The 18801-nt window shown below is 47.4% G+C and overlaps 2 protein-coding genes across 3 annotated transcripts; both read right to left on the bottom strand.

Moving 5' to 3' along the window:
• Window positions 1–1174: 1174 nt before the first annotated feature.
• On the bottom strand, window positions 1175–10358 carry LOC119371737 (uncharacterized). Of its 2 annotated transcripts, XM_037642192.2 has the most exons (3): window positions 10016–10356; window positions 8663–8715; window positions 1175–5453 (listed from the first exon to the last, which is right to left on the bottom strand). In XM_037642192.2, the coding sequence occupies exon 3, from the start codon at window positions 5378–5380 to the stop codon at window positions 2633–2635; it is 2748 nt and encodes a 915-aa protein (XP_037498120.1). In that variant the 5' UTR covers window positions 5381–5453; window positions 8663–8715; window positions 10016–10356; the 3' UTR covers window positions 1175–2632. The 2 variants fall into 2 exon arrangements, with proteins under 2 accessions (XP_037498120.1, XP_037498118.1); XM_037642190.2 differs by lacking the exon at window positions 8663–8715 and having other exon boundaries at window positions 10016–10358.
• Window positions 10359–11635: 1277 nt separating this feature from the next.
• On the bottom strand, window positions 11636–17751 carry LOC119371738 (uncharacterized). Its single transcript, XM_037642193.2, has 2 exons — window positions 16146–17751; window positions 11636–14502 (listed from the first exon to the last, which is right to left on the bottom strand). Exons 1-2 carry the CDS (start codon window positions 17321–17323, stop codon window positions 13539–13541), a joined length of 2142 nt encoding a protein of 713 aa, XP_037498121.1. The 5' UTR covers window positions 17324–17751; the 3' UTR covers window positions 11636–13538.
• Window positions 17752–18801: the final 1050 nt, after the last annotated feature.

Here is an 18801-nt window from a genome sequence, read left to right on the forward strand (position 1 = left end):
AAACACACCATCATCATCAAAATTTTTTTCAGCTAGCCGCGCGAAATACGAAGTGACACTCACGAGAGCAAGTTCTTGTAGTACACGCACTCTACCGTAATCAGTTAAGATGGTGCATAAGAAATGAACGGCAGCCTCTGTTGAGAGGCTGCGCTATGAATCTCTAGTGCCGATAACTTGCAGAAATCCTGAAAGAAGTATTTTACAGGCAAAAACCGGGTTTACACCCAAGGAACATGGTCAAATATAAAGGAAGGAGTTTTCTGCACGCAGAACAAAATCACGTCTTTTGGTCGTTTGTGGCTACGCTTCTCGGCTCCCTAGCGAGACTCGAATGACAATCGGCTTCTCGCCAAATTTAATACAGCAGGTCATGAAGCAGTCACCGGCCAGCAAAAATAATTGCGTGCATCGTACGCGTGCCCTATTCTCAATCAGTAGAGAAAGACAACAGTGTGTCGCATTTTCATTGTGAAGGGCGGGGTGGGGTGAAAAATCTCAGTAGTCCTGTTCATTATGCGAGACTTGTTTCTATCAGCATCCCACAAGCGCTGCCAATCGTCCATCAGTTTCCGTCGCAAGAACGGACCGACATTTATGGGTGGAAGCATTCTAGCTTCGCTGCAACAAATGTGGCCCTCTTGTCAGCAAGCACATAACCCTCGATGCTTCTGCGCCCAGGCACCTAGCATAATACATGCTCTCGATGGGTATAAATGGTTCAGAAGAGTAAATAAAGGTGTACAATTATGATTTTTTTCTTTCTTCTAGGGACATTAAAGTCCCTACGATCGAGTCTACAAATATTCCATTTCCTAGTTACCAAGGGCGTACGCTGAACTCTTTGCAGGAGGCTGCGTCCACGAAGGGGAGTGAGGTGGCGTTTCTTTTCCTGCCCTGACATAACCGGCAAGATTAGTCAATAGTGGGTAATAACGTGCAAAGCATTGGCTGGCAATCCTGAAGGCCAATTCACACAGATATGCAGACTCTGAGTGGGCTGACCAAGGTGTATACGTTACTGCTGCAGCGTAGAAAAAATATCCGAAATTCCAGGAGGGGGAGAGGGGCAGCCGTCCTCCCCTGCACCCCCCTCCGGACGCCCATGCTAATACATTCACTTGATGCGTTTTGCAGCAACCAGTACTGCATAAACAAAGCACTGTCCTAAAGATGGTGGAAAAGTAAATTTTTATTTCAGGCAAAAAACGCGGAATCACGAGATTACAAAAATCAAACAAGAATAGAGTTGAGGTGCTCACATAGTGTGCCGGCCCCAAAGACGTAAACGACACAAGCCGTTGTTCGAGTGCGACGACAATCGCAGATACAGCACTCGTGCAATTATCACAGATACAGCACTCGTACACATAGCACAAAATATTTGCGAATTGTTTACTTCAGGCAAATACGCAATCGTCATATCACAAAAACGTACACAGCCAAGCTGCTTACATACTGCTTACATTGCAATTGGAGAGTGTCTAAAACCACAAGCACTGCATTCGAGTGTCTGGCATTAAAATTTACAGACGTTTCAGATCAGCGCGTCTGGTGACAAAATCTGCACATCGCACTTTGTTGACCTGATAAAAAAAAAAAAAGCAGAGGTCAATGCGAGCAAAGGCACTTGGCGTTTCACATTACACAGGTGTCCAACTAAGCGGCCAAGAAACCTTGCGTAGCAAGACTCAGCCGTCCCCGTCAAACAGCTAGTGCAACCACATTGGAAGCGTGCTTGGACGCTGTATAAAAAGCAACACATCACAATATGCCAATTCAGCATGAAATCTCGAGCACCAAGCCAATGGTTCGACCAATGCCTAATAGAAGCTGTTCACGCTTAGCTGCCTCATTTCATCAAGCACTTGGAGTGTGTTGTGATTAGCCACAGCACCTGCTCACACCTAGCCACCTTGTATTATCAAGCACATGGCATGTGTTCACAGCTGTATAGGAACCACTCGCAGTTACAAGCAAGACTAGAGCACACATTTCTAATGGATGCAACAACACTTCGCAAAGCATAATAAGCTGCGGAAGCGTTACAAACTGAAGGATAAAAAAAAGTGCGCACCACTCGCACCAGCTCAGCGATGAGTAAAAAAAATGACGCAGCACTTTAAAGTTCGCAAAATGTAAGCTGCCGGTCTACTGTGCAAAAATTTCGGCAAAAACGGCGAAACCCTCACACACCGACAACCGCAGTCGTAAAACCTGTACCACTGTAGTGCTAATATTGATTAGTACTGAAAAATAAAAGTGGGACTACATATTTGGTTTAAACATTGGCTGGGATAAGCGCTAATTAAACAAAATAATGAGAACTTTTAAAATACACTGAATATAGCTTTCGCGTATAACTAGCGTTCGCGAGACAATGCTAAATGTAGAAAAGCATCGACTATAAAGTGTAAATAAAGGGTACGAATGTACCTTGTACTGGTACTACGCGTATCTGCCCTTTGGTATCTTGCCTCTTGTACACATACACAAATCAGTATATTAGAAAGAATGCCTCTCCGTCCATTTGTCACGTTACCTTGATCGATGTGAACACTAGGGTTTTCATTCAATAAGACATTGCTATGAAGGTAACATGGCAAAGAGGAGAGAAATGCGACGTAACATGTCAAGACTCCATCGAACTACGCGGTATGTCCGTCACTTTCAGATGCGCAAATATGTTCAGCCAACACAACATGTCCAGACAGTCAATTTGCCGCGCACCTTCCGGGTGAGGCCAGCAAGTGACGGGTACCTGGCAAACCCCCGCGATGGCAAACAGGTGGGTGGTGATGTATCGACGGGCATTGTGCATTGCCTCGGACGCACCGCGTGGGCCGGCAACCCTGGCCAGATGGTTCTGGAAGGATTCCGTGTCGCAGAGCTCCTCGAAAATTGCAGCCGGATGCCGCCGGATGCCAAACTTCTCCGGGGCCAGGGCAAATTCAACAGCTCGGTTAAGGTAGGAGACGTTGCGGCGAAGGATCTCGTTGATTTCAAAAACAACGTCCTGGAAGCCGGGCCTCTCCCAAATCTTGAGAGAGGTGAGGACGCGGTTCGCAGGCAGCTCGCGAGCAATGACATACAGTTCAGACAGCTTGGTCGTAAGGTATCCAAAGTGGGTGAGCGTCTTGTTACCCTTCAACATCTCCACAAATGCGTCTGTGCACGAACTGCTGATGGCTGAGAACTCCATCTCCATGTGCAACACAGACTGGTTCTTCTTCAAGCCCCTCATGACTGTTTCCAGGGCCACATTGTCTGCATTGCAGCTGTTGATCTGAATGTGCTTCAACGTCTTCGTTGTGCTCAGCAGTTTGGCAAACCTCCTTGCAGCAGAACCGTCCATGTTGGTTTGGGACTCTATGCAGAGGGATTTGAGGCATGGAACGGAAGCCAGTGCAACAAACAGGTCCTTGAGGCAGTCGGAATCTAGGTCGACGCTTGCATCCAGGTGTACTGACGTGATTCGGTCTGCATTCATGCGGAGGCTCTCCGAGAGCTGCAAGACACCCGAGAGCATGTCGTAGCACAGTCGCACTCGGCCATGTGCTGCAATACGATTCAAGGCTGTCGTGACAGCCCTTTCGTCCTCTTCATCTTCTGCTTCGAAGCAGCCTAGCCTCAGCTCTTTAAGAACATTGTTGCTGGCGAGTGCTTCGACGAGTGAAACCACTCCTTGCGAGTTAATATGGTTAGCCTCGAGGTTGAGTGTCTCGAGGTGCATATTGAACTTCAGTGCCTGAGCCAATCGCACTGCTCCAAAGTCGTTGATAAGGTTGTCCCTTAAGTCTACTTCGAGGAGGCCGGCGTTGAACTCCAGAAGGATGGCGAGAGACTTCGTCTCCGCTTGGGCAAGGTTGCACGAGGACACCGTCAGGTGCTTGAGAGTGGTGTTGCTCTTTAAAACTTCAGCAAGCCTGTCAATGCCGGCTGGAGTAACGTGGCACCCATGAATCTTCAGTTTCTCGAGGCTACAATTGGTCTTCAGCCCCTCCGCAATGAACACGAGCTGCTGTTCATCAAAGCATGGCACATCGCTAAGCGACAGATCTCGCAGCTTGGAAGACATGGCCAGGTATTCGCCAAGGAAGCGCGCTCCGCCGATTCCAAGGGCATTGTCATCGAGCCATATAAGCTCGAGGGTGCTGTTCCGACACAGTCCCTTCATAAGCTCTGTGCCGGCCTCAGGCGACATGTCATTTTCCAGGAACTTCACGTTGTGCACACACTTTGCCCTTGCTATCATGTCCCCAATGCGCGTGGCTGCACTTGGCCCGACAGACAGTTTGAAGATGCCGATAGTCTCAAGCGCGGGCATCTTGCATAGCGAGTAGACGAGTGTGCGTTCGGTGCTGGGCAAGAAGTCCCAACAAGCAATGGCAAGGTGCCTGAGGCCCCTGTTGCAGGCCAGTGCATCACAGAGTATCTGGGGGTAACCGGATGCCACAACCGTCTTGTCTAGGTGCAGCGTCTGTATGCACTTGTGCCTCTTGAGGAGAAGGTGGAACAGGATGCAAGCATCAAAGAGCCCGTCAGCGTCAGAATTTGCCACCACCGCTTCGTTGAGGGAACAGACACAGAGTTTACGGGGCTCTTCCTCTTTCAGCTCAATATCGACCCTCATCAGGATGCGGTTGAATGTTCTCAGGTTGTTGAGGATCCAACAGGGCTCTGTGTCTGTCATCGAGCAGGGCATTTCCATACTGAGGCCTGCACACTGAAATAATATCTGTATTTGTTGTAGATGCTTCACAATATCCTCCACTGGCGGCAAATTGGGACAGTTGTTGTGCAAATGCAGCGCATACAAATGGCCCGTGCCAGCAGCCACAGACGCGATGGAAGGTTGTCCGTGTCGTGCCTCGTGGATACTAGGCGGACTTTTCCAGCTCTTCGAGGATGTTGCAAATGGTTTGGTACCTGGACGGCTACTAGAGGAGGGCATGGCATTCGCCGTGTCAGTTCCGCCGTAGGCAAAGTCTTTCCGGGGTCTTCCCGCAACTGGCCTGCGCTGTTGTCTATCATGTTCCTCGTGAGAAGCATGCCTGGGTGCATCCCTGCCGCGTCCCGGCAAGTTGGACTGGCGGTTCCCGGAAGCACTGCCCGAACTGCTTGTATTTGCCACACACGGAGACTTCCGATTGCTTACAACAGCATTCTGGACATCACTTGCTCTGTCCCACCAATTACTCTGTGCCCTTCCGGGTTGTCTGATCGCCGGGCCAGTATGCCTCTTATTGAGCACAGCAATTGTCGCAGCATCACCACCACCTCCATATTTGGGATCCAAGCGCTTGTGTGCCAACTTGTCATAAGCAGAATTACAAGTAGGAGTCGAAGACGCTGCTGTGCATGATGCATTCTGGTCCATGACAGCCCCATTAGGCTTGGCAGCGTTACCTGCTCTTGTGCTGCTGTTAGGGGTCTCGATAGTCTGGCTGGGCCTGGAAAGAAAAAGGAAGAATGAGAGATGCAAAAGCGTGGTAAACTGGGCTGGTTGGTAATGTGGTGTAACAAAAAAAAAAACGAGAATACAAGAGAAGAATACACAAGCACTGTCTATCAACTGAAAGCTTATACCAAAAAACGAGCCAATATGAAGGGCAACTTAAGAAAACATACATACATTGCATGACAGGCCAAGAGGGGGAGGAGATAATGGCGAAGCGGACCCACATGAACAAAGACCGATGATGCATCAACCATGGCACACCCTTAAAACAAGACAAAAACATGCTGGCATTCATTTAGCAGCGCACTGCAAAAAGTATGGGTGCACACCGTTCTTCTGCGACACCTCGGTGTTGTTTCAACATAGAAATCAAAGAGCGCACGAACTTGTTCAGGCTGTGCATATACACAAAGAATCGCAGTCACGCGTCAGCGTCCTCTCTGTGACTCGGCATGAAGAGTTATCTTGTACCTGTTTGAATGGTCTGCCAAGGTTGATGTGTCGTTGGTTTTTGTTGATGTGGGTCCTCCTCACCATTATCTCCTGACCCTTCCCCTAATAAACTTCTGACCAGCTCATGCCGCCGCTCCCCGTGTAGCCAGTTTTCTTTAGTTCACCAAACTGCCGCCGCACACCATGGCACCACGACTGACCCCACCCTCATCACTTCGCCGGCTTACGACTTTGCGGGCTTTGCTCTTGGTTACTGCCTCCGCATGCTCTGCGGCCTTTGTGACATTCGGTGGTTAATGCATATCATCAGTGGCACGGGATAACCATGCAGTCACAGGAGTGTTAGGGAACGGTAACGGTACATTTCTCGCAATGGTGTGCTGCTGCAGTTTGAAAGTTTAAGGGTTTTTAACAGCGGAGCAGTTTTAAGTTTTTCATGGTGAGGAGTGGTGAAAGAATTGGCACGCACTCGCTTTGTCCTCTTCTTCACCTTCTGCTTTGCTCCCACAGCACGTGTGCCAATTTGCATGGTGTGGAATGCAATAACTATGATGGGCGAGTCTGTTATGCGACTAAAACTCACATAACATCAAGTAACGAGTCATGGGACAAAAATCGTGTAATATCATGCAACTAGTCACGTGACTAAAACCACGTAACGTCACGCGACTGAAACCACATAACAATACGCAACATCTAGGCATCTGACTAAATATCATGCAACAAACTCGTCAAGCGACTAAAAATTGCATAACATCATGTAACTAGTCACGTAACTAAAATCATTAACATCACATAACAACTACTGACATGGCCAAAAATCACGTACCATCATGTAACACCTAGTCACGTGACTAAAATCACGTAACATCTGCTCTGTGGAAGAACACCTGCTTGCCACGCAGACGGCCCGAGTTCGATTCTTACCCGAACCGAAGATTTTTATTAATTATTTTATTTGCATTTTTCTCGATTTTTCGCTCACAACCAACGACGCCAACACCGACACCAGAAATTCTGCAAAACGAGCTCTTTAACACTAGTGCATTAACAAGAATGTGCAATACTAGCACGCCAGGAGCCCAGGACCGCTGTGCACTCAATGTAAACAAAGCCGCTGCATCATCTGCTAGGGGGGTAAGTGCTGGCGGCACCTTCGGTCTCTATCCGCCAGTTTTGAGGACCGCGCGCTCCCGTAGAAGGAGCACCGGTGAGCAGGTCGTAAGTTTATCTAAGAGGCCGTGGCTGTAAGTAGGGGAGACCTGCGCCGAGGAGGGGCGCTGCTGCTGAGTATAGAGAAAAAAAACCCCGTAACACGACTGTACACCTCTCCGCTCTCCCCTTCAAGCCGCCTTGAGTTCCCCTTGCTTTGCACACACGCTGCGCGCTCTCTGCATGTGTTTTCACGGGTTTCGTGGCTCGCGAGGTGTTCTAAGAAGATTCACGTGACTGAGGACTACTTTCGTAGCTGCAGTGCGGCGAAAGGACAGCGTCTACTCAGCCTTGTAGAAGATGCGGAGCAGGTAATAGCAGACGACATCGTCCTGGTCTGGGTTAAGGGCTTTTTTCATAACGAAATATTTGTGGCGCAACTGAGAATGAATAACAAAAACGAGAGAAGACAGGATAGGGTGCAAGATTCACTACATTTGTCCCAAGAGACAGCATAGTGTTGTTTCCCACAAAATGTATCTGCTAGAAATCCGTGTCGCCTCTGTTGGCTACCACGCATTTTCATCAGCACTGAATAAATAGACAAAATATATCACCGCACAACACAAACAGGACATACGTAAACACACCTTTTGCCAGTACGTTCTCAATGATATAGAATAGCGGCAGCAGCGTACATACAGGGTGGCATGGAGTCGGACATATTTAGACTAGGGTATTTTAAGGGCTCGTTTCTTTGTTTGATACAACCTTAATGAAAACCAACAGATAATGAAGCCACGGCAGGTACAGGGGACGTTAATTGCACTGTTCTAATTGTAATATAAATGTGAAAAAAAGTAAAGTGGACGAAAAAGTTGTCTTTTCGTAGACAACTGCCGGACTACTTTTAAATAAACTTCATTCATTCATTCATCCACCTTACTTTCTTCACATTTACATCACAATTACTACAATACAGTTAACACAGAACAATTAACATCCCCCGTTCTTTCCTTGGCTTCATTATCCGTTGCTTTTCATTAACGTTATATTTCAAGTAGTCATATATTATACAGGGACCCAGGGAAAAAATAGGTAGAAGTGCCTATAAATAGGACCAAGTATGTCATTCATTTACCACCAATTACAAGGCCATTTCATGAAAACTACATCTGGAAGATGGCTTCCTTTCACATCAATGCGTTGTTGCAAACGCTCCTTGAAGTCGCACACGTGCCTCCGTAGGTCCTCATAAATCGCTGCGACTTGGTCATCAATGGCTTCCGATTGCCATCAGCAGCTTCGTCAACAATTTGAAATGTGTAAGTTGGCTCCACGCCACACTGTATGTGGCTTCGTAAATTTTTATTATTGGCAAAAAGATGGAAGTTGAATGCACTGCAGTAATTTCTGCTTCAATGCCAACACAACCAAGACGCGGATGTGTATCACGCAGTAGCACGATTGATCAGTGCAGTTGTGAAGCAGCAACGAACTCTGGGTTATGCTCAATGCTTCGTGCAGATGCTCATTTTATCTGCATGTGTGAACCCCGACCATGCACTGCTAGCGCAAGCAACAAAACTTGTTTACCTTGTTCAGCGCACTTCAGTAAGCCATGCCGTCGTCTGCTTTTTTGGTGCCATCTATTTTGGAATCGGTAGAATTTCACGGGTGGAATCAACACCTTCGTGTTTACAATGCTGTTACGGCAGTTAACAACGCAGCAGTAATTAACAGTCCCCCATCAGGGTGACATCGCAGAACGAGAAATGTTTCACGTGCAGTGCATGCATCGCTAATGCATGGGAACCAAGGGGAGCGGAGGGGTCGTAGCAGGCGGCTTAAGTTCGCTTTCTTCGTGGCAGTTGCATTTTTGATAGAGACGAAAATGTTGGAGGTCCGTGTACTTAGATTTAGGTGCACGTTAAAGAACCCCAGGTGGTCGAAATTTCCACAGCCCTCCACTACAGCGTCTCTCATAATTATATCCTGCTTTTGGGAGTTTAAACACCAGATATTATTATTAGGTTCGCTTTCTCCGGTAGAGGAATGGCAAGAGCTGGCGGCGGCGAAGGAACTTGAGTGGGTCGGTGGCCACCGGGCCGCTGGCTCACACGTGCCACTCGCACGTGTAGATAGAAATGGGTGAGTAAGGATTAGAGGTAGGGTGTTGAGTTTCCGGGAAAAGACCATTGGGGGAAAAGGTGACGCAAGTATGAGGTAATACGCGTAGTAACAGTTATAGCTTTAGAAAAATACAAAAATAATAAAAAGATAAATGAATATAATAATAATAATAATAATAATAATAATAATAATAATAATAATAATAATAATAATATAATAATAATAATAATAATAAAGAGAAATGAGAGTCGGAGAGAGAAGAAAATGGTGAAACAGAGAACGCATCACAATGTGAGGGAAATATTTGACTACTGTTTCTGAAATAAAATTAGTTGCGAGTGTCGTGTCATTCTTGTCCCTTTTGTCTTCGACAATTTGTCTTCGACATTTAAAAACGCCAGTAATAATTTCAGAGCGCCTGCTGTGAACACGACACATTAGCTGTGACGATCGTTCTTCGTTGACACGGCACACTGCCCGCTTCGCTCGGCCTAGCCAGCGCAGGAAAACCGAGAGGCGAGACAGGGCCTCCCACACCCGCTTTGAGCTATACACTTTACTCATTTCGTTTACTGGTGCATTACTGGTAGTAAGGTCGCGGAGCATTCGCACAACCGCCGATTTCCTCTGCTTTCGCTAGTGCCGCCTGTGTTTTCGCTAGAAAATCACCCGCGCGGTCTCTCAGAGGGCTGAAATAGCTGTGCCGCCCTAGATCGCTTTCGCGGCGAGAGGGCTAGAGGTTGTATGCGGACAAACATGACATACCCAGATGCCTACCCCGCAACCCCTGGGGGGAAAAACAAAAGGCAAACATACCTGAGACGGCCTCTGCCACGACCGCGTCCTCGGGATGCAACGCTGCCGGCATTCGACATTCTCGGCGTCAAGATGGTGAAGACAGTAGCTGAACGGTAAGTTTAGCTTCGTCTAAAGCCCCCTCGGTACGTCTACAAGCGCCAGCTGAGCGCCTACTTCCATGAGGACGGGTGGAGACGGCCAGCGAGCACCATCGATGCTGCCTCAAGGCCGCACTACCAGGTACTCTACTGGCACCGCTGTCCGCTACCCCACACAGACACACAAAGTGCGGCGGCTACGCCTGCGCCCTGCGCCCTGCTGCGCCGACTGGACGGCTGCGCAAGCGGCGCAAACAAAAATATACGCTCCCTGGACCGTACTTCCGGTAGCCACTGTACCAACTGTACTTCCGGCTTCCGCTATGCCTACATTGGCTTTGGTTATGGTTGGCATTGGCTGTGGCTGTTGTCTAACGCCGTCGGACATCTCGGGCTACGTTTCGAGCCGTTTTTCTGTTTTGTTTTTGATCACGCATGCACTAAGCACGTGTTATGGTTTTGATACAGTGAGGAGATAAAGCGACGATAAAACGCAGTGCGAGTGCATGGAGGAGCGTGACATTTTTAAGAGCGTAGCGCTTTAGTGGCCCGACTTGTCGTCCGTCCACTGTCTCGTGTTGCAAAGGTTAAACAACGCTCAAAACCTGTGCCAAATAAACTAACAAGGTCTAAAATAATATAAACTACAGAAATAACCTAAACTTAATTACAACAGTTTACCTAAAATCGCGAAAAACGCTTCTGAAACTTCTGGCTGTACGTTACCCGCGCCGCGCAAGAGAGTGCGCCACTGCCTCGGCAAGCGCGCGATTGCAAAGGATAGCACGGGCTGGTTTGCCCGTGCTACCAACTTTCTCAAGTTCCACGGTAGTGGAGCTGTATTAAGCGCAGGATTTAGAACTATACCACGACACAATAATGGCATCAGCGCATACGCACTGCCCTTAATTTTTTCTTTTTTTGCTCTGTTATTATTGTTTTTGTCTAAAGGAGACGTAAATGAATTAAGTTAACAATTGAGTTGGCGATGTTCGCGCGAAGTATGCTCTGGAGTCAGGGGGCATAGCCATAAAAGTTTCTATTAAGGGGGGTGGAGTGGAGGGGGGTTGTTGAACACCACCGAACCACACTGCCGGCCAACTTTTCTAGAAGTTCTATAAACGTTGCCGCTGGCTACGTACGCCACTGGCATACATTTTAATTTTGAGAAATGTGTCTGAAAAACCTCGGCTTAGATGTCTTATCAAACACGAAAAGTAACTGTCTGCGGTGTCAACACGATGTGATGCAAAACAATCATGATGCCATTGTGTCATAATGACGTCACAGGTCGCCAAAATTGGTGACGTCATTGTAACGTCAACGTGACATCGACCAACATAGTAGCTTGGTCAGACGTGGGCCAATCTCCGAGGCAGTGCTGCGAAACCAAGTGAAGTGCAGAAAGCTGCGATGCCTCTGATCCTGGAGGCAGTGTGAAGCAACATTATGTGGGCAGGGGATGATGGCAGTCGCCTTCGAGTGGTATGCAAGTACTGAGCCTTATCTTTCTTCTCTACATTAACTATCTACCTGACAATTTAATATTTAATATCAGACTATATGCTGACGACTGCGTCGTTTATCATGAAATAACAAACCCGAGCAACACTTCCTTACTTCAATCCGACCTTAACACTATTTCTTCATGGTGCAAACAATAGCTAATAAAACTAAACGTAAACAAATGTAAAATGACGACGTTTTCTCGCCGCAGTCCTGTTTCTACATTTTCATATAAAATTAGCAACTCCCATCTTTTTAACAACCTGGACTATTAATCCTTATTAAACCTGGATTATTCATAGAAAGGTTTCAATGCACTTGCCGGCTTTGCCAAGACAAAGAGATGCCGAGCTCATGTGTATAACAATTTCGCATAACTGAAGATAAGCAAGGATGGAACAATAGAGTACAAGGTAAACAAATACATCGAAAATATATGTCAATAATCAAATGAACACTTTGTTTTATCAAATGGCATTGCCTTGTATAAAGATGAAAAACAATGCACGAACTTTGTGGAAAGAAGGTAGAAATGTTATAATTTCCTGCAGCAAAAACGAACAACTTTTCTCACTTACAGTAGAAAGTTGATGAACATATAAGGATTATCAATGTTGTCAATAATACATGATGATGATTTTATTACATCGAAGAACAACAAAACTATGCAAGTGTATAAAAAGATACAAGAAGTGTGAGACTTGACAATACACTAGTGACCCCTGTCTAAAGTGATGACCACACAGGGTAGGTATCATCTCCCTTTAAGGATATATTCTGTACACAATGCATGCAGGAGCTAATAAGAACGGTGTAGCTGGTATGTCTTTTAAACAAGTTTTCCAGCCTGTAGGAATTCGCTGTTTCGCAGCAGAGAGGGGTGGTTAGTTTTCAGTGCTTGCCACTTATTTACCTTGGGGTGAAGAAATCCATGTCGGAAAATGTATTTCCTCTTGGGAGATATCATCATAAGCTCCTCATTTAATTCTACTTCTGTTTAAGTTTGATTTTATGTGTGTGTAGGAAAGTGAGTAGGCAAGTGCCTATGCGAAAACATTGATTGTGGATAGAACTGACCCAGTTGATGCTCGTTGCAAGAGGGTGCGTTGCTGTCCGAGTTGAAACTTTTACTGTGGCTTTCATGTAAGTGGTGGTTGCGTCTGTTTCAACAGCCGCTGATCTCATTTTCGGAGCGACTTGTGCTCAGTCGTGTCTGGAATTAAGTAGGAGGAAAACTGGGCGAGTTGGTGTAGGCGAGTTGGTGCTGGCGAGTTGGTCTACGTGTTTCGCGCTGTTAGCTGCAATGCGTCTGGAATGTTCCTGATGCAATTTTGGAAGTCAGGAGAGTCAGAGGACATGTTTTCCGAGTGTACGTCACTAAGCATATTACACTTTTCTTTTGGTGAAGTATTGGGTCTGTTCCGAAAGTACCTGCACTCCTACGCAGTTAATGCAGAAACCATCCCAGGTTAGGTTTTCATGCAGTGCTTCATGTATCTCTGCATTACATTCTCATCAAATTTCTCTAAACTGAAAATTTTACAGTGTTCAGTTCACTGCTTTCTTCAGTGCACTTTAGCAGCATGCTTTTTTGCAATGGCAAGTTATAGTTGTTATGGTTACAGGTGCATTTGGGCAAGCAGCCTGGTTAGTGTGTATTATGTCCTCCATTGATTCTATTGTTTCCACGGGTCCAGCATATGGAGGTCATTTGTGCCACTGGTAAAGTGTCCAATGTCGGTTGGCGTATCATGGGCTAATGTGAGAATATCTGCATCGACAGCATACGACAGGCCGGGCCCCTAAAGTGCTCCGCACTTAATATCTGATATGTGGAGCATGTAGGCCTGAAAGGAAGAAAAGCTGTCAATGCAGACTGCCTGCTATTCTGGCAAGAACTTGCACACACCGAACCATGAGACATCACATGGCCGTTTTTAGCACCAACTTACGGAAGTGTCATCGATCACATCGAGCACTCTTAGGTACTGTACAATGGTAAGCCAGCAGTCACTGTTCAGGCTATCTATCTGAGTCCCCGGGTGAGGATGGCAAGCGATGTCTCGCGACACAACCCCAGTTACTAAAAGGTAGTTTCTCGCTATGAAACCCTTAGCTGATCTGATCATTATCAATGCGTCTTGCGACGGCTTTCCCGAGGCTCTCACGACGCGCTGGAGGAAACAAGGCTTTTCCCTCAGCGACTCGAACGCCACTGCCCAGCGCTTGTTGACGCAGGGGTTGAGCACAAACTGAAGGGCACAGTTCCATTTTCTCCTGTTCTGATCCACACAGTGCTTGACTTCAGCGTCTAAACATTCAATTCGGCGCCTCTCATTGAAGACGGAGAAACCCGTTAGCGTGCCACTAGAGGTCAGTGAGGGGCAAAGGTCGCGCATGTCACGCATGCATCCCTGCGCCACATAGATGCAGTTTAGCGTCAACTTTTCCAAGGCATCACTGGCAAGAGCCACCAACTGAAGACGTTTTACACCGCAGTCGTTCAGCTCGTGGATGCTGAGAGAAATTTCGGCCACCGTTCTGTTTTTGTTGAGAGCTTCGGCCACAGTAAAACAGCAGCTAATGGATATGCTGTCCTCTTGCAATACAAGCTTCCTGATGGAGGAGTTGGCAGCGAGTGCTTCGCGCAATGTTTCCACCTGGCTGCTCGAGAAGATGGAGATTTTAACGTAGAGGCACTTGATGGTGCTGTTACCGAGGGCTTTGCACAGTTGTTGAAAAGAGCCGTCGTAAGACTCGAAGGCAGAGAGGTGCAGCTCCTCTGGACATAGCAAGGGCACCTTTAAGGCTTTCGTGAGGGCCGGAGTATACGCCTTCGGCCAAGTTGTCGTCACGCGGGCAAAACATTTGGCAGCCATCAGCTTTCCAGATAAACCAACTCTGCAAAAAAAAACAAGGGTCGGGGAGGACATCTGCATTACTGCAGCACTCTTTCAAGATTCACATGCACCAAAACGAGAGTGTCCCTGTGTATCTTGTAAAGAGAAAGCAAGTACACAGTAGTGTTTGAGAAATTTGAAAAGCCTATGTCGTTTCATCTTGAAGAGTGGCTATTTGTGAACTTTGCCATAGGAAAGAAAATAAATCAATTTTTTCATAAAAGCTTACCCCCAGTTTCACCCAGTGTGAATTTTTGCGGAAATGGCAGAGCTGCGATTCTGCTATCTTTTTTTCCTTGTGATTTTGCGTGGGTGTCTGTGATTGCGTTATTTGTAGAGTAATGGTTCATGGTAAACAACGTGTGGTAGCTCCGGGCACACCTGCCCTGATACTGAGACTTTATGCCCTATTTACGTTCGAGCCACTCTTCCCTATTCAACTGTGTGGCTACTGCTACGCCCGTGACCAAGGCAGTTATGCCATCTAGGGGTGTATCTGGGACCCGAAGCACGACATGAGGAAACTTATCTGTCGTCAGGCCCAGCCCTACAAGAGCTCTGCTGTTAAAAAAGGACGGTCAGTTACAAAGTTCCTGTATCAGTCCGGAAGACCAGAAATAATTCCGGGCTGTTTTGTCACCCTTGTTTTGCCAACACGGTTGCGTGAAAACTTGTTCAGAACATGATGTTCAGTTACCTTTTCATTAGTGTTAAGGAGAGAGGGACTGCCTATTGCCTATAATATTCTCGAGACCTTGTTTAATTCCTCAAAGGTTATTGGAATGAAACAGCCTAGTGATTTGAAAGAAACAGACCCAATAGCAGCTACAGCCTAATAAGGGCAACAGACAATGAAGCCAAGGAAAGGGGAGACAACATCTGTCGGTTTTTAACTGTAGAGTAATGATTATGAAACAAATGGAAATTAATTAACAATGACAAAAAAAGCAACTTGCACTTGGGAGAGACTGATCCCAAAACGTTTTAACTGCACGTCCGACGCTATTCGAATTGAGCTGCGACAGTGGTCGTTCCCCCATCCACTCTATTTAGCATTACTGTGCGTGAAATCCTGGGAGTGTTAGCCAGAGACACTTGTAGCCATGCCGATGAGTATAGAACACTCTTTTTTTGCCACCTGGCATCATGTAGGACATCATCTCTAAACAAGCTGGCACCTGACACCCTCACATGCTACCTAAAATGCATCGAGACCCTCACTGTGAAAGAACAAAATGAAGGGATGGATTGAGGGGCTCGGTTTTTTCTTCGGCTTAACTTAATGAAGCCAATAGACAGAGAAGCCTTGGCCTCACTGTCTGTTGATCCATTCTTCTGCCCTCAATCTAGCCACTGCTAGCCAGTCAATTTTGGCAGATATTTGCGAAGCTCATAGAAGTTGGCTGTCGCCATTACATTGTGTTACTATGTTGCTCGCAGTTTATGTTAAGCATGTAAAGTGCGTTGAGGGGCTAGTTGGTGCGAAATTGAAAGTGAAAGAAAACTGCACAGGGGACAGAACGTTTCTACTTCTCTATACGGAACACCGTCTACTTCTTCTACTTGTGTTCCATCCCCTGTGCAGTTTTATTTCACTTTCAATACGTTAACAATGCAACGCTGTCACTCAATTTTTGTGCTTACGGCTCATGCAGGAAGTCATCGTTGGGGGGAAACACCAGCATCTTCAAGGTATCGTTGGTTTCAAGCGCCCTGCATAGTGCCAGCACTATGCCAAAGTCGAGGTAACACCGAGACACATCGAAGCGCTCGAGGGAACTGTTGCGTGCCAATCCGGCAGCAACCTCTTCGGCGGCATGACTGGTCCAGGCGCAGTGACGAACCTCCAAGCTGCGAAGTCCAGCACTGTGCACCAGTAGCGCGTTCAACGACATGCCATGGAGCTTTCCCAAATGCATTGGTCTGTTCTTGTTACCACTCAGAACCAGAGACTCGAGCCTGCTATTGCACTGAAGCAGCTGCAGCAGCTGTCCGAAATTCAGGCTTGCGCATTCGTAGTGCAGCTCCGTGGGAGAGAAGTTTGCACTCAGGCTATTGCATAGCGCACTTAGGATGCGTTGGTCTTGGGTATTGTCTTGAAGAGATAGCTTCTGGATAGATTCGTTCGACTGCATGAGTTGTTCCAGTGCAGTGGTAGCCTCTAGCGTCGGCTGTCCGTATAGCGACAGCTCTGTCAGGGCTTCGCACCGGTAGAGGGCGCAAATCAACTCTACCGGGATCTTGGGGTGCGCATAGTGCGCAGAAAAGGAGAGTTCCCGCAGACATCCTTTATTCGCCTGAACAAGTTCCACGAGCCGCGACGTGGAGTCGGCGTTGACGACAAAGTCTTCGATGCGCAGGCTCCTTAAAGAGAATACGTCACCGACAGTGTCCAACAATGTAGTCCAAAAACGAGCCGCGCGTCCGGAAATCTCTATGCACTCGACGGCACCACCCGGCCCCAGCTTTTGCAGTTCAGACGTTGCAACAGTCCGACAGTCGAACACGTTGTGGCAAACGTTGAGCCTCTTGATACACGCGTGCTGGCGGACAAGGCACGACAGAAGAAAGCGCGTGTCGCAGAAGGCGTAGGGGTTGGCGTCGCGGGAAGTGCGCAGGCACAAGCGTCCTGGCTCTTCCTCTGTCAGTTCGAGCGAGAGAGAGGCCAGTGCAGAGTTCCAGTGGTTCACTTCTTTGCAGAGCCAGCAATCCTCGGACGGCGGTGACGAAGTGCATGGCTTGGCTGTGCCCGGCAGAAACTTTGAAAACGGACCATTGGTGAACGATATGGAGCGAGAAACAAGGTCTCCGACGCGCGACATTTATGGCATTTATGGTATGGGACGACCCGTGCGCGCCAAACCGGGTAGATTTGGGCATTTATTTAGTGTTGTTTAAGCGGCACAAGATGATGATGATGATGTCCTCGTCTTGATGGCGCTCACCCACAAAGGGGGATGGGCCAAGAACCGGGCTACATAACCGGGCGGCAGGATCTGCGCAACTACAGCAACGGCTACACATACTCGCACATGCGAACACTACATGCTTGTTCACTTCCCTTTTGGTCGCGGACCGGTAGGCTTTGGGTGATCGAAATCACCGATCTCCACTGAGATCAATGATCGAAACTTAAACCGCAAAGGCGTCGTCGTAGCATGTTTTTTTGCAAAGGTCAGACAGCAGCGTATAATATGTTTCGTTGTCAAGGTACGCGGCCTACCAAACCGCACTCCAATTTAGAGGAGAACGTGGGGGAGTTTCCAGCTCCCATACAATCGCGTCGGCGACGTGCAACCAGGAGAACTATTGCCTCTAAGATTGGCGCCATCTTATTTTATTTTGGAACTGCATGCTTTGAGTTATTTATTTACCATATGTATTCCAGAGGCTATGCGTTTACTAACTGCAGGCGCTGCAACATTCGTACTTGTGGCCATTGACATAAGCCTGAACAGAATATTGGAGGGCACATTTAAAACACGGCCTCCGAAGATTGGCTTCGCGGACTGCAACTCTCTTTTCGTCGAATCAGTTGCATTTCTGAAGAACGGGAGAAACCATGGCGTGTTGACCATCCCATGTTGTTGTGCCTTTTTTTTTTTTCTGGTTGCGAGATATCCCGATGTGCAGCACGTACGCATCTAGCGCGTTTTATTAATGGAGGAATGAACACCGGAAGCTAATCCTCCGTGAAGCTATGGAGACTTGTCATTCTGGCCTTCCGTGAAACCATGCGTGAAACGCGTGAAACCCCTTTTCCTGGTACTGTACTTGGTAATTTCGGCCTAACACGCAGAGTTTCATCAGTTTCATACTATAAGAACACGTGACCTCAGAGACTTGGTGTTTCGGCCGAGCGCATAGAGCCAAGTGTGCTTGCTTGGCTGCACCAATTCGTTCAAACCTCCTAGCACTTCCCCTGTGTCATTCAGCGGTGCTCACTTGTCAGCAACAAGCATGCTAAACAACTTTCGTCACTGACAAACGTGTTAACCGACATTTTATGTCTCAGAAATTCTAGAGTGGAAGCTCATCGCAACGCCTTGCCAGCAAAAGTGAAGCCAGCTTTTGCCCACCAAAATCTCGGAAACATGCTCTTTTCTGGTAGTGCCCACTTAGAGATCAGATGGCTTTGATCTGTTACAGGGGCGTAGCCAGGGGGGGGGGGGTTCAAACTCCTCCCGAAATTTTTCAGTTTTGCTTGCGTACATACAAACGCACGCACGAACACACAGTATGGTTGAACCCCTCCCCCCCCCCCTAAAAAAATTTCTGGCTACGCCCCTGATCTGTTATT

The sequence above is a fragment of the Rhipicephalus sanguineus genome, chromosome 10 (genome assembly GCF_013339695.2).
Source record: "Rhipicephalus sanguineus isolate Rsan-2018 chromosome 10, BIME_Rsan_1.4, whole genome shotgun sequence".
Classification (NCBI taxonomy): domain Eukaryota; kingdom Metazoa; phylum Arthropoda; class Arachnida; order Ixodida; family Ixodidae; genus Rhipicephalus; species Rhipicephalus sanguineus.